This window comes from Arctopsyche grandis, chromosome 2 (assembly GCF_051622035.1).
Source record: "Arctopsyche grandis isolate Sample6627 chromosome 2, ASM5162203v2, whole genome shotgun sequence".
Classification (NCBI taxonomy): domain Eukaryota; kingdom Metazoa; phylum Arthropoda; class Insecta; order Trichoptera; family Hydropsychidae; genus Arctopsyche; species Arctopsyche grandis.
Genome location: NC_135356.1, coordinates 26,312,689 through 26,336,673, shown reverse-complemented (window position 1 = coordinate 26,336,673; position 23,985 = coordinate 26,312,689). Strand labels below are relative to the sequence as shown.

Below are 23,985 nucleotides of genomic sequence, written 5' to 3'. Positions count from 1 at the left end.
GGAGAGTTTTTTTTTTAGTTGTATAACACATTACCGAATTTGACAATTTTATTGAAACTTGTTAAGAAAAATGCAGCTAATTTATATGTAAGTTCAAGAAAAGTTCCACTTTAAAAAGTTATCTTTTTATTTTTGTTTGAAGTGAATAGATTTGTAAATAAATATATTAGTATTCTTTAATAAATAACACTGTTCGACAAATGACGACTTTTTTTTGGTTCAGAGACAAGATATGACTTTTCTTTTAGATCTATGCCCAGTAAACACGAATCTGGTTTTAAAAAATGTTGATTGGCTCGAGATTCGGAGATATGTGTTTTTTAAATCATGCGATTTTTTTATATCTTGGTGTTGTTCGGTCGATGTCTCTAAATCTGTCAATTTTCTGTTCAAAATGAATATTGGAATCTATAATCGGGTATTTTATCTTTCATTTGTAGTACTTTTAAGCTTTCAAATCTCTCTTAAGTAGTCGTCCAGTTCAAATCAAAAGTCAAAAGTTGGTATTTTCACTTGGGATTTTTTCCCACTGTTAAAACTATTTTATATTGAGTATTTTCTATTGAAGCGTGTTTATTGGGTTAATGTTCTGGCCGCACTATTTTTTGTTTTCGTTTAGAAGGGTTAATTGGAAGTGTGCTGAATTTGAAATCGATAAAATTGCGAGCTAAAAGCTCGTACTAGTATTTACTAATATTTACTAGAATCTGAATTGAATTAATAGGGATAATATATTAAATTGTCTTTATAAGAGAATTAAATAAAATTCCACTGAGAAAAATCATATTTCGACTATTCTTGTGGATTAATAACAAAAATTCTATTGATAGTTCTGGCTTACCTCGATAAAATAAACGAATATATAAAAAAAATCGCGTGATTTAAAAAACACATATTATATCTCCGAATCTCGAGCCAATCAACATTGTTTATTACCAGATTCGTGTTTACTGGGTATAGATAGATATATAAGAAAAGTCATATCTCGTCTCTGAACCATTTTTCGTGTTGAACAGTGTAATTATAAATATAAAAAAAAAGCAATTTCACTATAATAAACCCACAATTCATAATAAAAATTTGGCCACATCATGATTAGTAAGGAGGGGGGCTCTAAATTATGTACATTACACCTGGGGTCTCCAAAGCACTTGATCCGTCACTGAATAGAATTATCGGTTAACATGTAAAAAAAATCGATAATTAAACATACATACACGTTCACACACACACACACACACACACACACACACACACCGGTTATGAGAGCATTTTCGAAGGAAATAACGCAAATGTAGCGAAATTTAGATTTTTTTTAGATAGAAAACCATGATTTGTAATTTTTATTAAATTTTGAAACCGTTTATTCATAAAGTTACTGAGATTTGGTTTTGGTTGCGCCAAATTACTACGATTTGGCTCAGTTCAAAACTGGTTTTCATCTTTGATGATTAAATATAATAAATAAAAATTAAGTATACGAAAATAAATTCACAACTCTAAATATATAAAATAGACAATCTAAACCGGAGTGTAATATTTAAAAAAAATCAATATATTTTCAAATAAATTTATTAAAAAAAAAAACGATGTATAAAAGACATAAATACAGAATTTGGAATGTTATACAAAACAATCAAGATTTTATAATAAATAATGTTTTAGTGTAAACTTTACCTCATTCTATATGATTTTCAGTTAAACCGATTTTCAAATCAACTTACAGATTCTACTTCATAGGTCTAATTAGGATTAGATATTATTTTTCACATATACATAATTCATAGTGCCAAATAATATAAAGTAGATCAAAAACGGCACACAAAATATTGTAACATTTCATGTTAATATTTGGCTACGAAGTGATAAATTTCACTAAAATCTACCTCTATGTAAGAATCTAGTTACAAAGTATTCAATGCCTAATAAGCATGCCAAAGGGATCTTTACTATAGACACATTTCGAGTAAAATATATAAACATACATATCTTAGGCATCTATCTAAATCAGCAATGTCCATGAATCGCAGAAGGAAAAGTGAAATATATCAAAAAGTACATTATATTGTAAATATGTTTTCATATCCAGAAATTTAACTTAGAGGACATTACTGTTCGGATTTTAGTGTTTTTCAAATGTATTAGGTATACATATATAATGGTATAAACTAAAAGAAAACAAATGAATTCATATCACAAAAAATAGTTCATATATAAATATATACATATGACTATCAAAATATTCTATATTGTTTTATTTCATATGAGAATATGGAGCAAAAATATTTACATTTGAAAATTTTTTTTTTTTTAATGTATACATAGATTTTTTTAAATTATACATAAATAACTATATATATGTAGATAGGTTGAGGAAATATGATTAGAAAGCAATAAGGCTCATGGTTAGAAAAAAGATGGAACAAAAAAATTTATATAGAGAGCCCATTGATTTCTTATTCCAATATTTTATCTTTCTCAAAAATTGCAGACAGGTACATAGCATATGGAAGTCGTAAAAGATAGATAGTTTGGCACCTTGATATAAATTCTTTAGATCTGCTTCGTGTAATGGTTGAAATAATATGTGTTAAAATTGTATATCTATATTCAACAAATACAGGAAGTAGGAATTGTAAAGACAATGCAATTCAATGTGTGTTTAAATCATTATTAGTATTATAGAAATACAAAAAATATAATTAGCAAATTATGGAATTAAACGTCATTTCACTTTCATGATTAGATTAGATGAGTAGGCAAAATCACAAATATAGTAATATAGCATCTAAAGTCGATCTTCTAAATTTTTTGATTATACTACATAAGACAAAAAACTATGGTATGTAACGGTTAAGACCTGTTTTCGATTACATTAATTGACACAGTAAAATCGAGAATAATTCATCATCAATATTTTAATTGATTTAAATTTAAAATAATTTAGAGTATTGTAAAAGTGAATAAATAAATATGAGTTAAGTTTTTACATCATAAAAACAATTCCACACAATTACTGGTTCGAATCACAGCATGTGACGTTTACGTTTAAGTGTTTTAAATATTTTTAATACATATATGTAAATCAGTACCTGAAATGCAGGACTATTGGACAACATTTTTTTAAATATACATAAATACATACATATGCATATACATACATACATATGTACATAGCAATTCTAAATATTAGAACATTTTGAAATTTAAAATTGATTCATCATCATTTTAGAATACAATGCACATTTATTGAATAGGAAAAAAATAAGATTTTTTTGACGAGAAAATTCATTTGATTTCTTTATGAATTATACGTATTTACATCAACGATGATTTTACGAGATTCTGATATAATTTGAATATGTTGAAACGAAAATACATGGTAAGTTTAAAAATACATTTTTTTTAAATACTAAAGTTCGAATTGGTCCTTACAATGTAGACATTACGTTGCATTGCATTTAATTTTTGAGGAAATTTAAAAAATCAAATCACAAACGTTGTGCAAGTAGGTGTATAAACATTTGCTTTGAATTTGTCCAGTCCTGCATAGTAACTACATACATATTATACATATCTACTTTAAGTAGTTCATAATACTTGCAAAGGAAAAATACATACGTATATAATACAATATAATTAAATATTAAATCATCAAAAATATAATAGTAATAAATAAATAACAATCGTAAATATGTTTAAAGTAAATGAACAAATTAATAAAAAAATATTATAGAATACTCATACATTGTCCAATGTATAAAAAAAATCAGAATTGATTTAAATAAGTAGCAAATATAATAATACAGCAAAAATAGCACACGTTAGAATATTAAATAAAAGTAATTCAAAAGCACCACATGAAAACTTAAAATATTACTGACTGATTTTTATTATTGAAACACGTCCATAGGAGAATTTTGAAACCGGATTTGAGAATATTCATTCAAAAAATATACGCAGTTCTCACATGGTGTAAATATAATCAATATATAAAAAAAACATAAACGAATGAATTTAAATATGATATGTTAGGGTCGGTTTATTAGCCTTTCGTGGGTGCATCAACTGAAAGAAATGAATGTTGAAAAGGGGAAAACCACGACAATGCATCCACAATGGAAATAAACAGTCAAGCCTCATCTTAAAATATATAAAATATGAATATAATTACACATATTGCACTCAATAATAATTATATGTTACTTAATAACTTTTTCTAATTCAGGTGTAAACATGAGTATTAATTACATAAGAAATGATTTGACCCTAATATAATATTATAAACAGTATAAAATATGTTCGGTACATTCTTTCAACTAACAGCTCAAAATATCTTTAGTTTATTTTATCTTTAGTTTTTTAATATTTAGCCACTCGTCGGTCAAACACCGCTTGAAAACCGCTCATCTTGATATTTTTCACCATCATAATACGTGTTACATTTATTCAAATGGTTATTAAAATAAATACAAATCATATAATATATATACAGCAGCAGTCACATAAAACGGAACGCTTAAGCGAAACATGTTTTTGCGTGAAATTTCGGTAATCTTATATAAAACCAAAACCGAAAGTCATTTAAATGATATGTTGTATCATAGTGCATTCGTGTAATACCAAACGTGAAAATAAAAGGTGATAAAGATGAGTTGGGGAGAAATTTAATGGAGGGCAGATTTTACGACCGTGCGTTGACTTCACGGTTAAATGAAATTTGAAATGAAAATAACACTATACATATACATTTTTAATTTTATTACAGTCACATATTATTATTTACAACTTATAAAAAAGAAATTAATATTTTGTAGCGGCTCCTTTCGATTTTATAACTTCTTTTATTCGGTTTGGCATAGAATCTACTAAAGTTTTTAAATTTTCGATTGGGAGGTCTTCGTACCATATCTTTTCTATTATTTCTTTCAACGATTTAAGAGTAGAAACATTGTTCTTCCTTATCCTGTACTTGATACACATCCACAAATTTTCGATTGGATTTAAATCGGGACTATTGCCAGGTCATGGTAGTGTCTTTACACCCATTTCTTGTAAATAGTCCCGAAATTAAAAAAAAGTAAAAAAAAAATTTCAGTTTTTTGATTGAAATTTTATAATTTATATTCAATGCTATCAAATAAAATGAATACTCACCAATTTAGCTCGATGACAAGGGGCAGAGTCATCTTGAAAAATTATATCATCGGAATATGAAAGGTGGTTTTCCATCGATGGGACAAAGCTTTCTTCTAAAATTTTTTTATATTTTTTTCCATCGATGGCACCTTGTAGAAACTCCAATTGTCCAATGTTATGGTACGAAAAGCATCCCCAGACCATTTGACTTGGAAGATCCTTAACAGTTTTAAGGGTACAATTTTCATTATACCTTTCGCCAACTTTCCTTCGGACATACGGAAAACCATCAGGACTATAGAGGTTAAACTTTGATTCGTCGGAAAGTATCACTCGTTGCCAATCTGATGGACTCCAATTTTCATGTGCTTTCGCCCATTCCAATCGATTGTTTTTCATTCTCTTGGTTAGTAATGGGTTTTTTGCAGCTTTCCGACCGTACAGTCCAGCTTCTCTGAGTCGCCTTCTTACTGTTGAGTCGCTGATTTCCATGGAAAATTGTGAAGATACATCTGTTCTTAATTCTACAGCAGTTTTGAATCGCTGCTGTAAAGATAATCTGGTTATTACACGGTCTTGCCTCTCCGATGTGCATCTTTTCAGTCCGGTCCCCTTCTTACGATGAAAACTTCCAGATTCTTATTTTTTTTTCCAGTAATCTCGAAACAGTCGATATAGAACATCCCATTTTCTTGGAAATTGACCGAAAGGAAAATCCTGAACTCGCCAATGTCGCGATTTTTACACTCTTCTGCAATGATAACTGAGCTCGTTTTTTCATGTTGACGTGTTAAAATTCGAATTTGATGCTTTCTCCTCAAAAACCCACACTAAACTGAACTCAAATCTTAGAAAACAATCACATTTAGAATATTTGGTCGTTAAAAACCCTACACATAAAGGGATAATCCTTTAATGGCCTCGAAGTCGTAAAATTCACAAGCGTTCCGTTTTATGTGACTGCCGGTGTATATACGTTAGGAGCAAGGCTGTGGAATTGACGACGAAAATTCAAATCCGACTCCAAAAAGACACGGTTACGAGATCAAAACTATTCTCAAAGCTGATATCAAAGGCAAGCTTCAAATACATATGTAAATAAAAAATAATGATAAAAAACGATTAGGCTTCTCGTATCAAGGTAAGCTGTTTTAAGTCCCATGTTTACGACAAATCAAATAATATCACTAAAATATTATCTTTTATATATATATATATATATATATATATATATATATATATATATATATATATATATATATATGTATATGCAAGTGGTTATATATGCAAGAGTTCGATTAGTCGATTCAGTCGGTGAATTGGTATATTGGTAAAATTTTCAATCTTGAAATTTTTTCGATTCGTTTTCTTCAGGCTCTTCGGAAACGTGAATGATTCTGCCGAGAGCTTTTGCCTTCCAAGCTTCTAGCCTCATGATCTGAAATGTTAAATGGTTGACACGTTAACGATGACATGACTCATTCTTATGAAGTATGCACATATGTAGATATGTAAGTATATCTAAAATACTGTAAAATCTATGTAACTAAACTATCATCAACACTAAAAATCACATCTTCTAAAGAGCTGTTTTTCTTGAAATTTACGTTTTGATGATAACATGCATTCAAATATTGACAATCTACTTATATATAAAAAAAAGTGAGTCAAAAATTATAAATAACTGCATATGTAAAATAATATTTGACTTTCATTGTATAGCATTGATATTTATGTAAAACTTGTGTTTTAGGTTTTTCATATTCGAATACAATTCAACTAGTAAACAAACGGAAATACACTTTCAACAATGTGCGCCAGTTGTAATATAACAGTTGAGTTTTGAAAGCTCTGACGTTTTTACGAATGCTTTAGAATTCAATAATGCGTTAATATTTCTTAGGTATTTCCAACGAATAAAGGTAATATGTATCGTATTACGATAATTCTAAAAATGTGACTTTCCAACTTAATTTACTAGTCGAGTGACATTTTCGCGAAAACCTAACCTCTCCATCTAACCTGGTAGCAACTTATAGTTGAACTGTATTTTCAGTTGTAATATATTTTGACCAGTTGGAATGTAATTCGCCATATGTATCAGCTTACGTGGGTTAGACGGAATATATTCCAAACTAGTCAAAATATATTACAACTGAAATACACTTCAACTATAACGGTAGTTGGTACCAGGTTAGATGGAATATATTCCAACTAGTCGAAATATATTACAACTGCAAGATACACTTCAACTGAACATATGTACATATATGAAGTATTGTGATCGTGAGAAAATCTGACCCCAAGATTTGTTACCATATTATGTCGGTCATATAAATCATTATTACATATAAATAAATCAACACAACCAAAAAAAATATATTCTGAAAAGTTCAATATTATTAAATTCATATGTGAGAATAATATTTGAAGCCACTCGTCGAATTTGTAAGCGTGGGAGGAAAAAAAGACGAAGAAGCAGATCTTTAGCACGCTGAACCGACTAGATTCGATAGACTACTAAAGTGGAAGCTTTTGTTGCCGCTGAATTAAGATATAATTGAAGAGCCATCATCAGAGATATTCAGTAATCAATACAAAAACAAAATGATAATTCAAAACCAGCTGCACTCAACTAATTAGCATAATTAAACGTACTATTATTATACGAATCTGTACCGAGAAGTTGTTAATTCTATGCCCATAACAATTATTTTAATCCTATCTAACATATAATTCCGAAAGAGACTTTGTATGCATGTTTGTTTGGTCCGTAGAATCCGTGACGTTCAATTTAATAAAATAAACAAATGAATATTCAAATAAAATAAAACTATTCAAATAAATTTAATCAAATGTTTACTATTAGATTAGCCATGTTTAACCGGTTTTTATTACAAATACCGAGTGAAGCCAGTTAAGGGAAACAGTTATACTAATTTGAGAGAAAAAGTGTCACTACATTCAGATAAGATATAGTGATACTTTCCAAACGAAATTTGACATAGATAATAGTCATAATAGCAGCATGTTATTTTTTAAAAGTCAACTTACTAATGAAACAGTATTATTGGCCTTTCGATAGATCTTGAGAACGAAATGGTATACATATATATGTAACTCATTTTCGGTTTACTTGAACATAGAATCCGTGACCTCCCAGATACAGAAACATGCAAAAATTACTCAATATTGTGCATTCACAAGAACTCCATATTTGTGTATTTTTATAATTAAAGTTTCAATAAACGATTTCTATATACAATAAGTACTAATTAATATGACAAATAATTTCAACTTAATATCTATAGAAAACTTGTTATGAAAAAATATACAATATTATAGACTTACTCGAGCCATTTCCAAGGCTCGCTTTCGGGGCTCATGATAGGCGTAGGAAGCTAAAAAATTTGCATATCACCGTTAAAACGAATTTTTGTGCGAATTGTTATAATGAAATTATGTACAGAATGTTACGTTTCAGTAAGCTTTTCATATTACGCGTTAAAACTTAAGATTACCTTAGCTTTGAGTTCAGCGATTTGATCTTGAAGTTCACGCTCCTGCTCGCTATCACCTAAATTGCTTCGAATCTCACCTTCAGTGATGATAACTTGGTTCTGAAATTAAGACGGGGCAATGGCATTAGCAGCGTTTGGAGTGAAAAGGTACATATCTTAACGAATCTCAAATCTCACCTTCATCTTAAGAACTGAGATCTCTTGTTTGAGCTCGGCGATGGTTTGAGTGTCTTCAGCTTTTCTAATATTAGCCATCATCTGCTCGTATTTGTTCTATAAATTCAAATTGAAACATTTTAAACATCAAAAAACGAACACGTTCGAATACAACAGCACAGCTCGCAAAATTCAAACGCACTTGCGCAAAAAAAACATAAAGTTCATTAATTCGCTGGCAAAATACAAATTTAAAAAAAATTGTGCACAACGTATAGGCAATGAAATAATACAATAAAAAAAAAAAAAATATATATATATATATATATATATATATATATATATATATATATATATATATATATTTATATAGTCACATGAAATAATCGTTCTAACTAAAAATAACTTCATAATATGTTCTGTGGATATTGAAGGTGCATGCGAGAGACTCTTCGGAAAAATTATAGTACGCCGTTAAATAAAATATTTATATTATGAAAGACGTTGATTGGCTTGGAAATTGGTAATATACTCACTTTACTCTCAAGATCACAACTTTTATGGTCGCTTTCTTTAAGCTTGCTTAAAAGTTCACGCTCTTTTTGCTGAGCTCGCTCAATATCCTCTTTTAAAGTTTTCTTCTCTTCGTCCTGCCGACGAAGTTGATTCGTCGAAACTTGAACGTGAGTCTCTAGCTCCATAACCTAAAAATATAATAACATATCATTATAACCAAAACAAAATATTTCATATTATCAGATAGCAAACTGTGTTCTTCAGTTGTCGATAAATCGATATTTTTAAATACATACAGTCGAACTTGCTTATTATGTATTACGTCCAATAAACCCTAGCGAACCGAAGTAAATTACCTTCAATCTTAATTCCTTCATTTCAGTGAGCGTCTCCATATCGCGAATACGAATAGTCATCAGGTCTTCTTCGCGTCGTTGAGCATCACCGGTTCGATTTTCCCAAGCTCTAAAAAGCTTCTTTGGTGTGCTCATCACGTCGGACGTCTGAATGGATGAATTCGATTCGGCCCGATTTTCCTACAATAATATTAAAAACAAATCAAAAACCTTTTAAATACACACGTATGTATGTATATACACAAAAAATTACTTTGATCATTCGAATGTACCTGCATATGTTTTTTCCATGAATCAGAAAGCTCTCCAAATCTTTGACGCAAGTCTTTCAGCGAAAGATTCGCTTCGGCTTCCCTCAATTTGACGGCGATCAACTCCTCTTGGAGATGAGCCACAGAATTATCAACATTCAATTCGCGCAAGGTTTTCTTATCTTCTTCCAATTCATTGATGTGCGTTTTTAGTTCTCGGATGAGCGCTTCGTTTTCGGCTTCGCTGAGCCGTACCTTAACCAATTCTTGTTGAAGACACTGTATCAAGTCATCTCTTTGAACAATATCTTCCTCTTTCGGAGTAGAGCCTTCCAAGGAATTACTTCTAGAGCATTCCTTAAAAATAAAAAATACAATTTTATTTAAATTTCAAATCAACCCAGTAGACGTTATTCGTTGTGATGGAATATATTAATATGTACTTCTTGGTCGTGCTCTCTTCGAGCCAGGAGAGCGGCTTGGAGTCGTCTCTGTGCATCAGCGAGCTGCTGAGCTAGAGCATATTCAGTTTCGGCACCGTGCGCTCTTTCGACTTGCCATCTGACAAGTGTTTCGGCCAGTGAAGCACTTTCTACTTCCAAATGATCAGCGATACAACGTAACGATCTGTTTTCATTACGCAATCTCTGAAAGAATCATAATAATATAAGATTAAAGATTATTATAGAAAGTTTAAAAAAAAAAAAATATATATATATGTACATTGTATTTACCCGTAATTCACCCTGTTCCTCTTGCTCTTTCGTTTTAACGATGGCGTATTCTTTTTCCAGTTTTTTCATCTTTTTTGGATTAATTTTGGTATTGAAAGCCATATTCATCAAAGCGTCAGGATCGGCTTCAGCTCTATTTGGTAAATCCTTTTGAAAGAACTGAAAATGTCGAGAAGAAAATTAAAAAAATGATTTTGGGGTTATATTAACAATTTAATTTGTAGTACTGCTTACTTTCTGCATTCCTTCCATATCTAAACTTAAAAGATCTTCCTTTCCCATTGTCAGCATCGCTAATGCTACTTTAAATATAATGTCCATACCTTCGGATAAGAACGCGTCCATTATCCGACAACTCAGCGGAAGGGAGAGAGCCGTTGTGAATAAAGTTAAAAACCAACTACTGGCATACATAGATGTATGAAAGTTCTGGAAAAATAACGATTACACATATACATATGTATGTAAGCAATAACTAATATTAGTAATAATATAAATAGCACCTGTCTGTCTGAGATTGTCTTGCACAGGATCAAAAGAAGGATAATTGGATGATGAAAATGACCCAGAAATGAAATGGAACATTGCAAGTGAAGAGACAAAAGTGACAATGTATAGAGAATAGAGAATATATGAAAAGAAAATAAATGGATAGGATTTGGTGGATGAAAACTGCAGAAGACACACAGGAATGTATGTATATGTGTATAGACAGATTAAAACTATAGCACTAACCTGGGTTTTAAAGTGCAGCTGAAGCTCTGGCATAATTTCTTGAACTAAATTTTCCAACTGATACATGCAAAGGCCGAGCATAGCCATCGACGGCTTGTACATGTCGCGCATACCATGTTGTTGCATGATTTTCACGAGCACTGTAAACGACTCCTCTTCTGGCATCTGAAACGGTCACATTTATAAAATCAGACACAATCTTATCAAACTCGACATTATCTTATCTAGCAAAAGAAAAAAGTGCCCAATTATATGTATCTACACATGTATGTATGAATGTATACCTGCATTAATAACAATCCGACTATAAATCCAGAGCCTTGACAGTAGCCAACTTCTCTATCGTGTAATGAATATGCTTTCATTACGTTGAATAGAGATTCTTGACCCAAACCATCTTTCTCTTTGAAAAAATCATGTTCGGGATACGTACGTGCGATATCTCTCCGGATCACTTTTTCATAGGCAGATGTAGACTGAAAAAATAAGTTTATATATATTATAATTGATTTATGCTAAGTATGTCTGTTTTGAAAATTGTGGATGTCTTTTTATAATTCATCATTTTTTCTATTAATATTCTATAAAAAATTTTCTATTGAAAATTGTATTTTACTGTAAATATGTATGTATGATATAAAAATACATATATTAATATATTAAATTGCTTATTATAATAAAAAATTATATTTTATTTCAGAAACAAACTGTTTTTATTGTCAAAATATTCAAATATAATTCACTCAAATGAATGATTCATGCAGTAAATGGATTTTCGTTATATGAAGACGAAATCAAACACACCTTCATATATTCAGAATACAATTTCTTTTCTGGTGATTGGTCAGCACCGCACAGCAACTGCCAAACTATGGCTCGAAAGTGATGAGGAACACCCTTCCGAACTAAGTCTCGTATGTACTGATTGCGTTTCTTCCACTGGACTTCCCAATCATTGACCAATCTACCCCACAGTGTCCACTGATCTTCCTCGCCAGCTTCCTCATTGCGGTCGTGACTCGAACTTGTGACTAAAAATTAAACATCGTAACAAAAACTTTTCTCGCCGAATGCGCGAGCGCATTTACAATAATTCACGTAAATAATCACCCGAAGTAAAAGAGATCTGCGAGGTGTCGGAGCTCTTGCGCGAGTGACAAGACGCTCCGGATAGGGAGTTGAGGCTTTTACTGTCAGCCTCTAGCATTCGATTAGCTTCCTCCAGTTTGGCTAGAAGTCTTGTTTCTTCGTTTGAAAGAGCCGACCCCGTAGTTTCAACAGCTCCTATTACAAAACTTGGTTTGAATTCATCACAATCGAACATATATATATATATAAATACAATAACCCTTTCGGTTATTCAAACTTGAAAATACATCTTATTAAATAAATAAATCGCCATTGTTAAAATGACAGAATTCACCAGGCGTTACACCTCATTATGGTTAACTCAGCAATAGTAAGAAAAATATCCGATTCTTATCGGTTAGATAAGATCTAAAGATTATTATCGGATCTTATCGGTTAGATAAGATCCGATCTTTACTAAAAGAGATAGATTTATAGTGTTTACCTATTGCCGAGTCAACTAAAATAAAGAATACATTGTGTAAAGAATTCGGTGAATTCTGTAAGAGCAGTGACGATAGGTTTAAATACGCTTTTCGCTGAAATAAATTCGCAAACTGAAGATTCGGTTTAAAGTTAAGGCTGTGATTTAACTAGGAGAGGTATGAGATGCTATAAAAAAGCACTCGCCAAAAAATAGTGCACAACTTTCTATGATAGTTAAGTCACTTGCCTTTTGAACAATTTATTAATGGTTGAAAGTTAGAGAGTAATTTTAATAGTATGAAGTAGGCATGTCAAACTTATTTTGGTAATTAATTAATATGAATATTCGGAAATAGTTCAGCATGATGGAACTAACCTGCATATATTTTTTAAACAATGACTTTGTTTAAACTAAATCAATAAATACGAAATATATAGTTATCAGTTACATAGTAGTGAGCGGGAGCACCATTGAGAACACAAAAGGTTTTTGACTATTATATTTATGACATATGTATAATCCAATTGAGGTTTTCTCGAAATGGTACAAAAAAATTATGAGGCTGCTCTAAGAAGCAAGGTTTGAGTATCACCAATTCGATTTGGTTCAAGGCCATTCAGACAAATTTGGAGGCTTGAAATGACAGCACTACAAGCGGACCTGACAGCTATCATCATAGAGGAGACGACCTTGTTTAGTCCATGATTTGGAGGTTTGACATGCCTGGTATGTAGATATCGTTCATTTGCGACAGTTGGATCATTACAGTTGGTCCGCTGTAGGAAGATACTTAGGGAAAATGTACTGCTATCCCTTACACCGCCTCTCGACCAATAGCATTTCGTACAGACAATAGAACATTGTACGTGCGAAATGCTATTAGTCGATATGGAGTGTATGGGATAGCATGTGTCTTTTACCTGTCTTTCTACAGCGGATGGACTATATTTAAAATATGTCATTTCGCAATATAAACAAACAAAAAACTTTACAAAGGACTTCTGTTGTATTTTGAGATGTAACGTTGCTGTCGTAAATGAATGATATATTAAATGAAAAACATAAAAGTTTAAACCAATTGAGAAAACTGTTGAAACGCGCATTATTAGCAATTTTAAAATTCTATTTTATTTAAATGTATTTATTCTTTATGATTAAAATAAATTTATTGTTTTTTTTTTCGCCAATCATTGCAAAAACTATATAACTTATAGAAGAAACATATTGACATCAAATGACTGATTACACAAAAAGTTTACATTAATACCTCGGAATCAACTATTTTGTATTAGATATGGTATTATAAATGTGTAGTCAAGAATTAAGACCTAAAATATAAAATTTAATGTTAAAAGATTTAAAAAAAAAGGAAACATTTTTAGTTGAGAAAGCGATATTAGATTTTAAAGCTCATGTATATTGTACAAGTATTGTAATATATTTTCGACGTAATTTGAAAGCATAATATATTTACACATTTGGTTAATGTTATTGAGCAATGTATTTGATGAACTTTATAACTGTATTTTATGAAAAATAAAGTTAATGGCATACTATGTACATGTGACAAATCGATACTATTAAATGAATTAAAAAACGCTACCAACAAGAAATTTTAGCTTTTAGAAATGATTTTTTGTTATTGTACTATGCAAAAATGTGTAGCAAAATATAAAAGCCAATCGAATTTATGATCACAAACCATAAGATATTAACAATCTTATTAAAATACGATATACATACATATATGTATGTATTTAAGGTACAATTAAAAAAGAAGCAAAGCAAAATGTTCACCATCGTTAGGTGCTGGTGGTGAGTCGGAGTCGGACGAGAGTTCGTTTTTCATACTGGTATTCTCATGAGCGGCTCAATTGATTCTTTTTACTCCGGCGATGAAAATGCACGTCTGTAAATCAAGCATCATTCACAAATGAAGCAACATAAAGTGAAAAACAGCAAAGCAAAGCATACAGAAAGCTTTCATCCGACGAATACTTCAGTTTCTTTTATATAATTCATTTCAAAACAGAACACACAACGCTTTCATACATATTGTACATACAATACAGTGTAAATATTATTTTTATCAAGACATACATATATTATATTATACATTTGATAACTATATTTCATATATAATTTAGTAATGATTCAATACAATAATATTGAAAATACGTGTCGGTTAAAAATTTTTTTGAAAACTTGACATCTCTAATGCAGTTTGATATAAAATATAATAATAAAATAAATTTTCATAGTCTGACATACATATTTAGTACTAAATATTATACATAGCATATTTAGTACTAAATATTGTACAATATTAGCCAGCAGCATAGCTCGGTCGTTAAGCTTCTGCCTAACACCGAGAGGCGCCGGGTTCAATCCCATGAGCTGACCTCGACTAAAAATAATTTTTCTGACTATATCTGTAATGCTGCTGGTCAGACCTGGATATTTGTGACTCCAGGTCGATCGTTTCCTATCAGAGTTTGCCCATTTTCTCTGATTTCATTGTTGAAACGGTTCCCGATTAAAAATTGGCTAAAAACCTTCCTACCTACTATGTCACCACTATTTGAGTATGATTAATTTACAATGAAATTTATGTACAATTCATAGATGTCTCGTTAATTTGCGAGTTTTTAGTGTCTCGTAATTCAGCGACTTGTATAATAAAAATGCTGTATTGTTTGTAATTGGCCAGGAAGGCGCATTGAGGTTTACCTGTAAGGCCTTCCTGGTATAAAATGTAATAAAATAAAATATGTTTTATTTTCAGTTAGCATTTTCGATATGAAAAAAATGTCATAATATTTTTTTAATCAATAAATATTATAATATCAACAGCTCATTTTTATACAAACTCTTATCTCAAGATGATCGATTTACTAAAGTTCGATTGACACATTGAGTGTTTAGTCATTATTAAATAGCAAAAAAAAAGAATTTCTGTGAAACAATAATGACTAATGTTTCACATCAATGATTAATCAATAGTCTCGACTCATATACAAATAGTAAATATTTTAATTAATTCCTTATAGCTACGTAGCGCATATCGCTGAATGAAATTATTGGTACGCGTATTGAAGATTCGTTGAATGGGACTAAGTTTGGTCTGAACTGTGACTCAAGGGAGACACCAAAACTTGAAATTCGATTTTCTATAAAGTGGACCGCTATTGTATGAGGCTTGAGAGCCACTGATACACATTGTAATTGACAGCGAGAGTGTGATGCAATACAAAGGGCGAATAGCAACGTGGTTTCACGATGAGCATGATCACCAGTGCGAGACGTTCACACACATCATCCCGGGACTGGCCCCTCAAACAGTGGGACGTGACGCAAAATAGTGGTCGTCAAAGTTGCCCATTGGTACAATGGTGCGTGTCGAAATATCAAATGCAAAAATCCGGACAGGGCCGCACCTACCATTTGTAAAAATGTGTGCAACGCACACAGGCGGCCGAAAGAAATGAGAGTCGATTAAATTATATTCCTTAAAAACTACGAAACAAGACATCGTACTTTTTAAAATGCATTTAGTATACTTGTAGATTGCTGTTGCAAGTAACAACTTGTAACACACCCGAATAATAATTCGGGGAAATAACGGGATAGCAGATATAACTTCGGCCCGCATAAAGCTAGTTCTTTTATATTCTATTATCTTTGCGACTGCCGGATGAATTTCTGCGGGGATGTTCATTATTGGTTGGCCATCGAAAGAACCATGTGCTAGATGTGGGATTGGGGGTAAAAACACTAGATTTTCATGAATGAACTTGAAAACGTCCAGTCTCTCTTGTCGTCTGGTCCTGTTCAGAGTTAAACGTTTTGGTTTTCAGTCTGTTTTTCTGGTTAACCCCTTGAATTCTGACCAACGCCAATCGGCGATTTGCCAACAAGTCCATAGGTTTGAAAAACGCCGATAGGCGTTGTATTTTTTTGATACAAGAATACTGCCCGCTAAGCCTTTCCAGGTAGCCTTGAAAAAAAAATGTATTGAACATGGGTCGTGTAATCCGTGTCATTCATTTTTCGACGTTTATAAAGACTGGTTTACACCGGAATTTCTGAATTTATAACCATAGCAGAATTTCCCGATGGAAATCCCAGACTGTGATTGTGGCTTGCCATTTCGATTGTGAGCATTACATTTTAACAACGATGAAGATGGAACTAATTTTGGAAAAATACATTAATTAATAGACTTCTTCTGCTTATTTTATATTTTTGCAAGATATATTGGAGAGTCTAAACACACCTTTACAAAACTCGAAATCCTCAGCGGTAGATATCTAGGGTTTGGTTGGATTAGCTAAAAACTTTATACCTGCTTTCGATTGGATTTCAAAACAATTCTAGTTGGAAATGTTGGCGAAATTTTCAGCGTGGCGGGCTTTCATCAGAAAAGACGTCAGCACTCAAAGGGCTATTTTTTACTGTGATTAAAATATTCAACACTATATTTTTCATAAGGTAAGATATTTGCACTACTCGCAGGCACTTATTTTTTTAATTAATATGATTTATGCAAATGCTGATAAAATTAAAGAGCGGCCGAATTAAGTTTGCACACAGGCGGCCTAACTCCTAGGCGCGGCCCTGGATAATCCGTCAAAAATCAAAAATCTCAAAAATTTACTCAGAAACAGATAAACTTGTATCTGGGAACAATAATATATGTTAAATACATCCTTTGCCTTGTATTCATGTTGGGTATCATGAAAACGGAAGTTCATATTCTTTTTGGGGTGAACGTTGTAAGAAATATAATTGAGGCAAAGCAAAAAATAAAATTTCGCGATGAAACTCATCTAGAATTTATTACAAGGCTGAAGGGGACGTAGATCAAAAAAGTTTGACAGCCTCTGACTTATACAGCAACATATACATACTTTGTTGTGTAAGATGCGAAGAACAGTTTATACGCTAGATCAGCAGTCGTACATATGCACATTAATTTACACACCAAAGTAATACAATTCATTGAGAAAATTTTTATATGTACATACATAATCCGCTGTGACATTGCAAGTTCATTTGATAAAATACAAATACAAATGCAAATTTACAGACAAAAAAAAAATCATAAAATGAAATCCTGTCCAAGCGTTAACCGTGACCGACGATAAGATCTCTAATTATGGAACAAACGATACTCTCAATGTACTCCTTTCACCTAAATGAACCAATTAAATCTGTAAAAAATGAACGCAATTCTCCAAAAAGGACCCAACCGACACGAAAATTCCGTCAAAAATAGTTTTTTCATACAACATATAAAACTAAATTTATTCGTGTAGTTGCGGCGGTCGAAATTATGCTCCATGTGTGGGGTGGATGCTTTATGCATAACTGGATTCGAATGTAATCTTGACCCAGTTGAAGGTACGCGCATTATATTTGAAATGAATTTTGAACAAAAGATGATCATCATCAGTCTACTTAAAACGAAAGGTGCTCAAACGGTATGCCGCGACATCGTCGCCTACTTATTTACAGCGAAAGAAAGCGAAAATGACACAGAAAAATCATATACCTAGTAGCCATATGTACGTATAATCTATAATCCAATATATAATTTCGAAAGAGACTTTGTATGTATGTAAGGTTTGTTCGAAAAACAAATTCGAACGATTCAAATAGATTTAATAAAGCAACAAATGAATATTTACTAATAGATTCGCCATGCTTAAGCTGTTTATATTATAAATACTGAGCGAAGCCGGGTAAAACAACTAGTGTAATATAAATATACACATGTTTATAATATACACATCCACATTTGAATTCTATTTTTGAATGGGCAAATGTTAATAAACTTCCCTTCATTATCTTAAAGTGTCGGGTCATTTATTAATCTCGTTCTCGTTCTCCTATTAAGTATCCGTATAAATTTCATAATTCTCTTCTTCAGAGAGAATTATTTATATCTGATCTGGGAATAGTCTTCGAAAATAGTTGGAGTTTCAACATCCACATTGGGAATATCTGTGATAGAGCAACAATAATCCTTGGATTCGTAAACCGTAATTCGTCAGATCTAGGGCTCACTGCCATTCGTCTCTTACATACATACATATATTGCAGTGTGCTCGAGTATGGCTCCATTATATGGTCTCCCTATCAACTTCGTTACTCTCTAATGTTGGAACGAGTCCAAAGGAAATTCCTTAGATTTTTATATCTGAAGACATTTGGATTTTATCCATATCTGTTCCCTAGTGCCTTTGTTTTGGGATCTTTGGGTTTCAACTCCCTGGCAAAGAGAAGAGATTTATTTTTTGGGAAACATTTCGTAAAATTACTTAGAGGAGAGATTCACAATCCCGCTATCCTGAAGAGACTAACATTCTGGGTCCCGGAAAAACATAGGGTTTTGCGAAAACATGATATATTTTTGCCAATTATGGCTAAATCAAACGTGCTCATGAACTCCCCCCTCTCGAGAGCTGTTCGACTCCTTAACTTACTGGCACATTACTTGGACCTCTTCAATGCCAGTTATGTTGAGTTGGTGGAACAAATCCTAAATAGCACGATATAATTTTTCAATCTTATTTATTATATGTACATATTTCTTAATTTTTTTATGATTTTTATTATTCTTGATTTGTTTTAACTTATCTCTGATAACTTATCTTATTTGTCTCTGTGGTATTGATTTTTAAAATAAAATGTATTCCTTTTTTATATAAATAAAAAATCGAATAATTATGTATAAATGGAATAATATTTTTGGCACGGCTAATAATAAATTACACGACAAATGTCAACATCTCTAAAATAGATCGCACGACAGAATCGGCGTTCGCCCGGCAAATCAAACGTCAAACGGATTGCCAGTAACAAAATTAAAATTTGACGTTTCAGTGAAATCATAACCAGATACATTTTCACTGGGTATAGTTTAGTGAAATCATATCCAATTACATTTCCACTGGCCCCTATCAGTGAAATTATAATTTTTGACAGTTGGATGATAGGATGTACCCATTATAAATCATGCAATTGTCAAAGAATTGTTTTAAAAAGAAAATAGTCGACGTTTATTCTATGTATAAATTCAATTTCAATTATTTTAATAATTTTGAATATATTGTAATAAAAAAAATGTATTATATATTTTTTAACCAGCAGCGTGGACTAGTAGTTAGCATATATGCTTTCGAACATAGTGGTCGCGGGTTCGAGTCCCACTGGTTGCTGCTGGCCAAACCTTGGTTTGTGACTCCAGGTCGATTGTTGCAAATAAATAATTAATAAATAAACGTGGAACGTTTAAAATAAATATTTTTTTCCTTATTCCTGCGATGAAATGTCCGCGAATCGCCTAATTTATATATATGTCCGTGAATCGCCCAATACTCCACCATAATTTCATACGTACATAAGTATTAAATAATATACATATTTAAGTCTTTGAAATATCTGCTGCGCTGCAATAAATTGTTCCGGTTGTTGCTACATCAAATTGCCGGACTGATTGCTCGAGAGATCACTGCATCTATGTATACAAATATATGTATATATCCTATGGATACTCTAAGATCCATAAATCGCATTTAAAAAGACAATAACTGAATAAAGAAACATCGTATGTATCTTTTGATTATAAATTTCTGGTGTCGATGCAATTTTTAGGTAAATATGACGGTATATGTTACAATAATATTATGTAGTTATTTAGTTATGGACAGGCTACAAGGTATTAACGATTTGAACGCCGATATTGATACACATATTGTAAATCTACAACACACATGATATTTCACGTTTACAGATAAGCCCGTAAGTACGGGCGCATGCAATAAAAATACTCTTAACGGCCTGCTTTTATTGAATCATCATCTATATTTGTATTAGCACAAATGTGCAAATACATTGTTCGGTGTGTTTGCAACTTTTGATCTGCATCGTATTTGCAGGACGTGCTCCATCGTAACGACCATAAATCGAAACTCAAATACGTTGAAAAATGTAAATTAAATCAAATTGGTCACGTTTGAAATATAAACCCTTGTGTCATTCATATATGTAACCGTCAAAACGGATTAATGGAATTGATGAATATTGATTTTTATCCAAGAGTGGGTTTGTATTTATATTTGGATATGTCATAGGATATGTGATTCTTCTGATGGTTACGTTTTTGAAGTGCGGAAAATACTTCGTACAACGATTAGATTGAATTCAAGTGAACTACATCCTCCTGAACATCTTTGAATACAATTTAAATAATAGTATACCTAATTTCAGGTAGCTTGGCAGTAGGGTGAAAAATAAGCGATTCAAATATGATTTATAATACTACGCTAAATTGAGATGTGTATATTGTATGTATATATTTTAGTATCTTATTATGCTATATAGATTTGTTATAGTAATATACAAAATAGTAGTGAAATTAAACTTTTACAGGCAATTTATATTCCGAATATTCAACATTTACTTCTGATACTTCTATTAATGTTGTCTTCTTCTTCTACCTCCAACAAAAGTTTTTCGATATCTTAATCAGTCTATACATTTTCAGTTACATCAGAAGGGAAATTTGATGACGTTAGACCAACTTTTGCAGTTTGTCTAAATACAGCTTTACAGTTTGATTCCTAAATGGAATCCCTTGTTTTTCATAAATTGGACAGACCTCAGTCTTTTCTTTCAATTTGTGATGTTATGATCTAGCAAAGTGCTTCCCAAACTGTTCAGTCATCAATCTCATGGAGCTCATCTTAAATCTTTACTAAATTTGATCCACTGAATTCAAATATGATGATGATTTTTGTAAGTTTGCTCTCGTTTACGATGTGAACGTTTAAAAAATGCGCAAAGATTTTTCGCTTTTGCGAAAAATCTTTTATATTTCTGCGCTCAAAAAAAATTTAATATTTCTGCGCTCAAATTGAGCATTGTAATCAATATTAAAATGTTTTTCTATCGATTGATGATTTTTTCCTGCTTTCAAATACTATATACAATTATATAATATTATCTTATCTAAAGAATTTTAAAAGTCAAAAATATATATTTTTAAATAATAATTTTAGTCAAGCTATAAAATTAAAATTATGTTAACTAATAGTGACTATTTAATGCGAAAGACTAGCCTTTTTACATATGTACCTCCTTTACGTTTCACATGGCTTTCGTGTCAGTGGTCATTTTTATTATTATTTACAAGTTCATCAAGTCGTGGTTCGATTGCTGATATTGCTACAAGTACAGTGGACCAAATATCAATATTATTCCAGTATTTTCTTTTAATAATACATTTTGAGGAAAAATTTGTTTTGCAGAGGTAAGTTGAAGGAAATGGGAAGAGAACTTTCAAGGCAATTTCAGCAAGTTCAGGATATTCTGCTTTGACATGTATTCAAATAGAAGCTAGACACCACCTTGCATGCGTCTACGGACAAAACGTCTAACGACACAACGTCTAACGACACAACGTCCACGACATGTCGCCTAATAATTTTGTCCGTTAGTACAATGCCACGTTAACATTTTTTCAGTAACCATTTAGTCGTGGACGTGTTGTCAGACATTTCGTCGTGGAACCCCCCCCCCCGCATAGTTTTGCCTTCAAACGCGATATAGTTTTTACACCTAAATGAAAATAATAAAAAAATCTAGGTTAACCTATAAACGCCCGCACCCTTCAAACAAAATGGCGTTAGATACGTGGCATTGTCACGAAATCGGGCTCATCATTTATTCAAATAAGACACTTCTCAAACTGGGGTGCGGAACCACCCCTATCCCCCACCCTATCACCCCATCCCGATTGTATTTTACATGTCCGTGTATAAGCAGCCAATACGTAAAAAGGTCGAATGTCTCACGTATAGGCCGTCGACTGCGACGGAAAGGTTAAAACCCACCAACATAGAAAATTTATCGTATCTAATATTTACAAAGTGCAAGTGGAACAACTGCACTACTGCAGGGCTGTAACAAAATATGTATGTACGTATATGCAAAATATATACATGTAAATATGTACTCGATCAATCGACCATATTCGCAAAATCGCAATGAATGTTTGAACAGCTTGCATACCGTACTCATACCGGTCAAATACATTTTTTTATATACTTCTTTTCATTTAGGAAGGCAATATGAAGTTTCACGTCATAAGCAAACGATTCCATCTAAGCTTAAAAATGATACATACATATGTACATAAACATCGAATTTATTCCAAATTTGAATATAACTATACATACATTTGTTTAATTGAATCAATATATTGGTCTATATTAATAAACCAAATATACATATATTTAATATATGATATTTAATTGGTATGCAAATTCAGTTGGTCAGTATTTTATAATACATCCATATATATTCAGTCGGTCAGTATTTTATACTAAATTTGTTTAATTGAATCAATATATTGGTCTATATTAATAAACCAAATATACATATATTGAATATATGATATTTAATTGGTATGCATATTCAGTTGGTCAGTATTTTATAATACATCCATATATATTCAGTCGGTCAGTATTTTATACTGAATTCAATTGGACAGTAACTTAAAATACTTTTGGTCAGTTATTATAATAAATATAAATATGTATAACTTTAACAAAGAAAATCATATCCAAATATCATTTAAATGAAATTTAAGGCAGCTTTCTTATGCCACCAAGGGCATAAAAATTAAACAAAATTTGTCATATAATTCACCTATATACATATCATCCTCTTCATAATGACACCGTATTTTATCATTTTGGCCTGTATAAATATGTATTGTGATTATTGTTTATTACCCGGATATTGTTACGTTTAATGGCTTTTGAAACATAAAAAAACTGTGAACAAAAGGTTCCGGAACAGCGTTCCGCCGCGTTCTTAGGGAAAAAAGCCATTTAGAAAGCAATTTACATATTTCGATGGATAACCTAAAAACAAAGCTTCAGAAAGATGAAACGAAGCTTTAATACAGTCAACCTTCCTATAAAGTGCTAGATCTTTCTCGCAAGAAAAGAG

At 31.6% G+C, this 23,985-nt stretch overlaps 1 protein-coding gene across 1 annotated transcript in view; it reads right to left on the bottom strand.

Annotated features, from left to right (window-relative positions):
* Positions 1–6,478: 6,478 nt before the first annotated feature.
* Evi5 (ecotropic viral integration site 5) overlaps positions 6,479–23,985 on the bottom strand; it is a 64,484-nt gene continuing 46,977 nt past the window's right edge. The window contains exons 2-15 of the mRNA XM_077445557.1: positions 14,761–14,872; positions 12,519–12,692; positions 12,213–12,439; positions 11,693–11,884; positions 11,409–11,573; positions 10,908–11,102; positions 10,674–10,832; positions 10,383–10,586; positions 9,961–10,296; positions 9,689–9,868; positions 9,353–9,520; positions 8,838–8,933; positions 8,661–8,759; positions 6,479–6,577 (exon numbers count right to left, since the gene is read on the bottom strand). Of these exons, the coding sequence (XP_077301683.1) occupies positions 6,479–6,577; positions 8,661–8,759; positions 8,838–8,933; positions 9,353–9,520; positions 9,689–9,868; positions 9,961–10,296; positions 10,383–10,586; positions 10,674–10,832; positions 10,908–11,102; positions 11,409–11,573; positions 11,693–11,884; positions 12,213–12,439; positions 12,519–12,692; positions 14,761–14,812 (2,346 nt within the window). The 5' untranslated portion in view covers positions 14,813–14,872. The remainder of the gene's footprint in view (positions 6,578–8,660; positions 8,760–8,837; positions 8,934–9,352; positions 9,521–9,688; positions 9,869–9,960; positions 10,297–10,382; positions 10,587–10,673; positions 10,833–10,907; positions 11,103–11,408; positions 11,574–11,692; positions 11,885–12,212; positions 12,440–12,518; positions 12,693–14,760; positions 14,873–23,985) is intronic.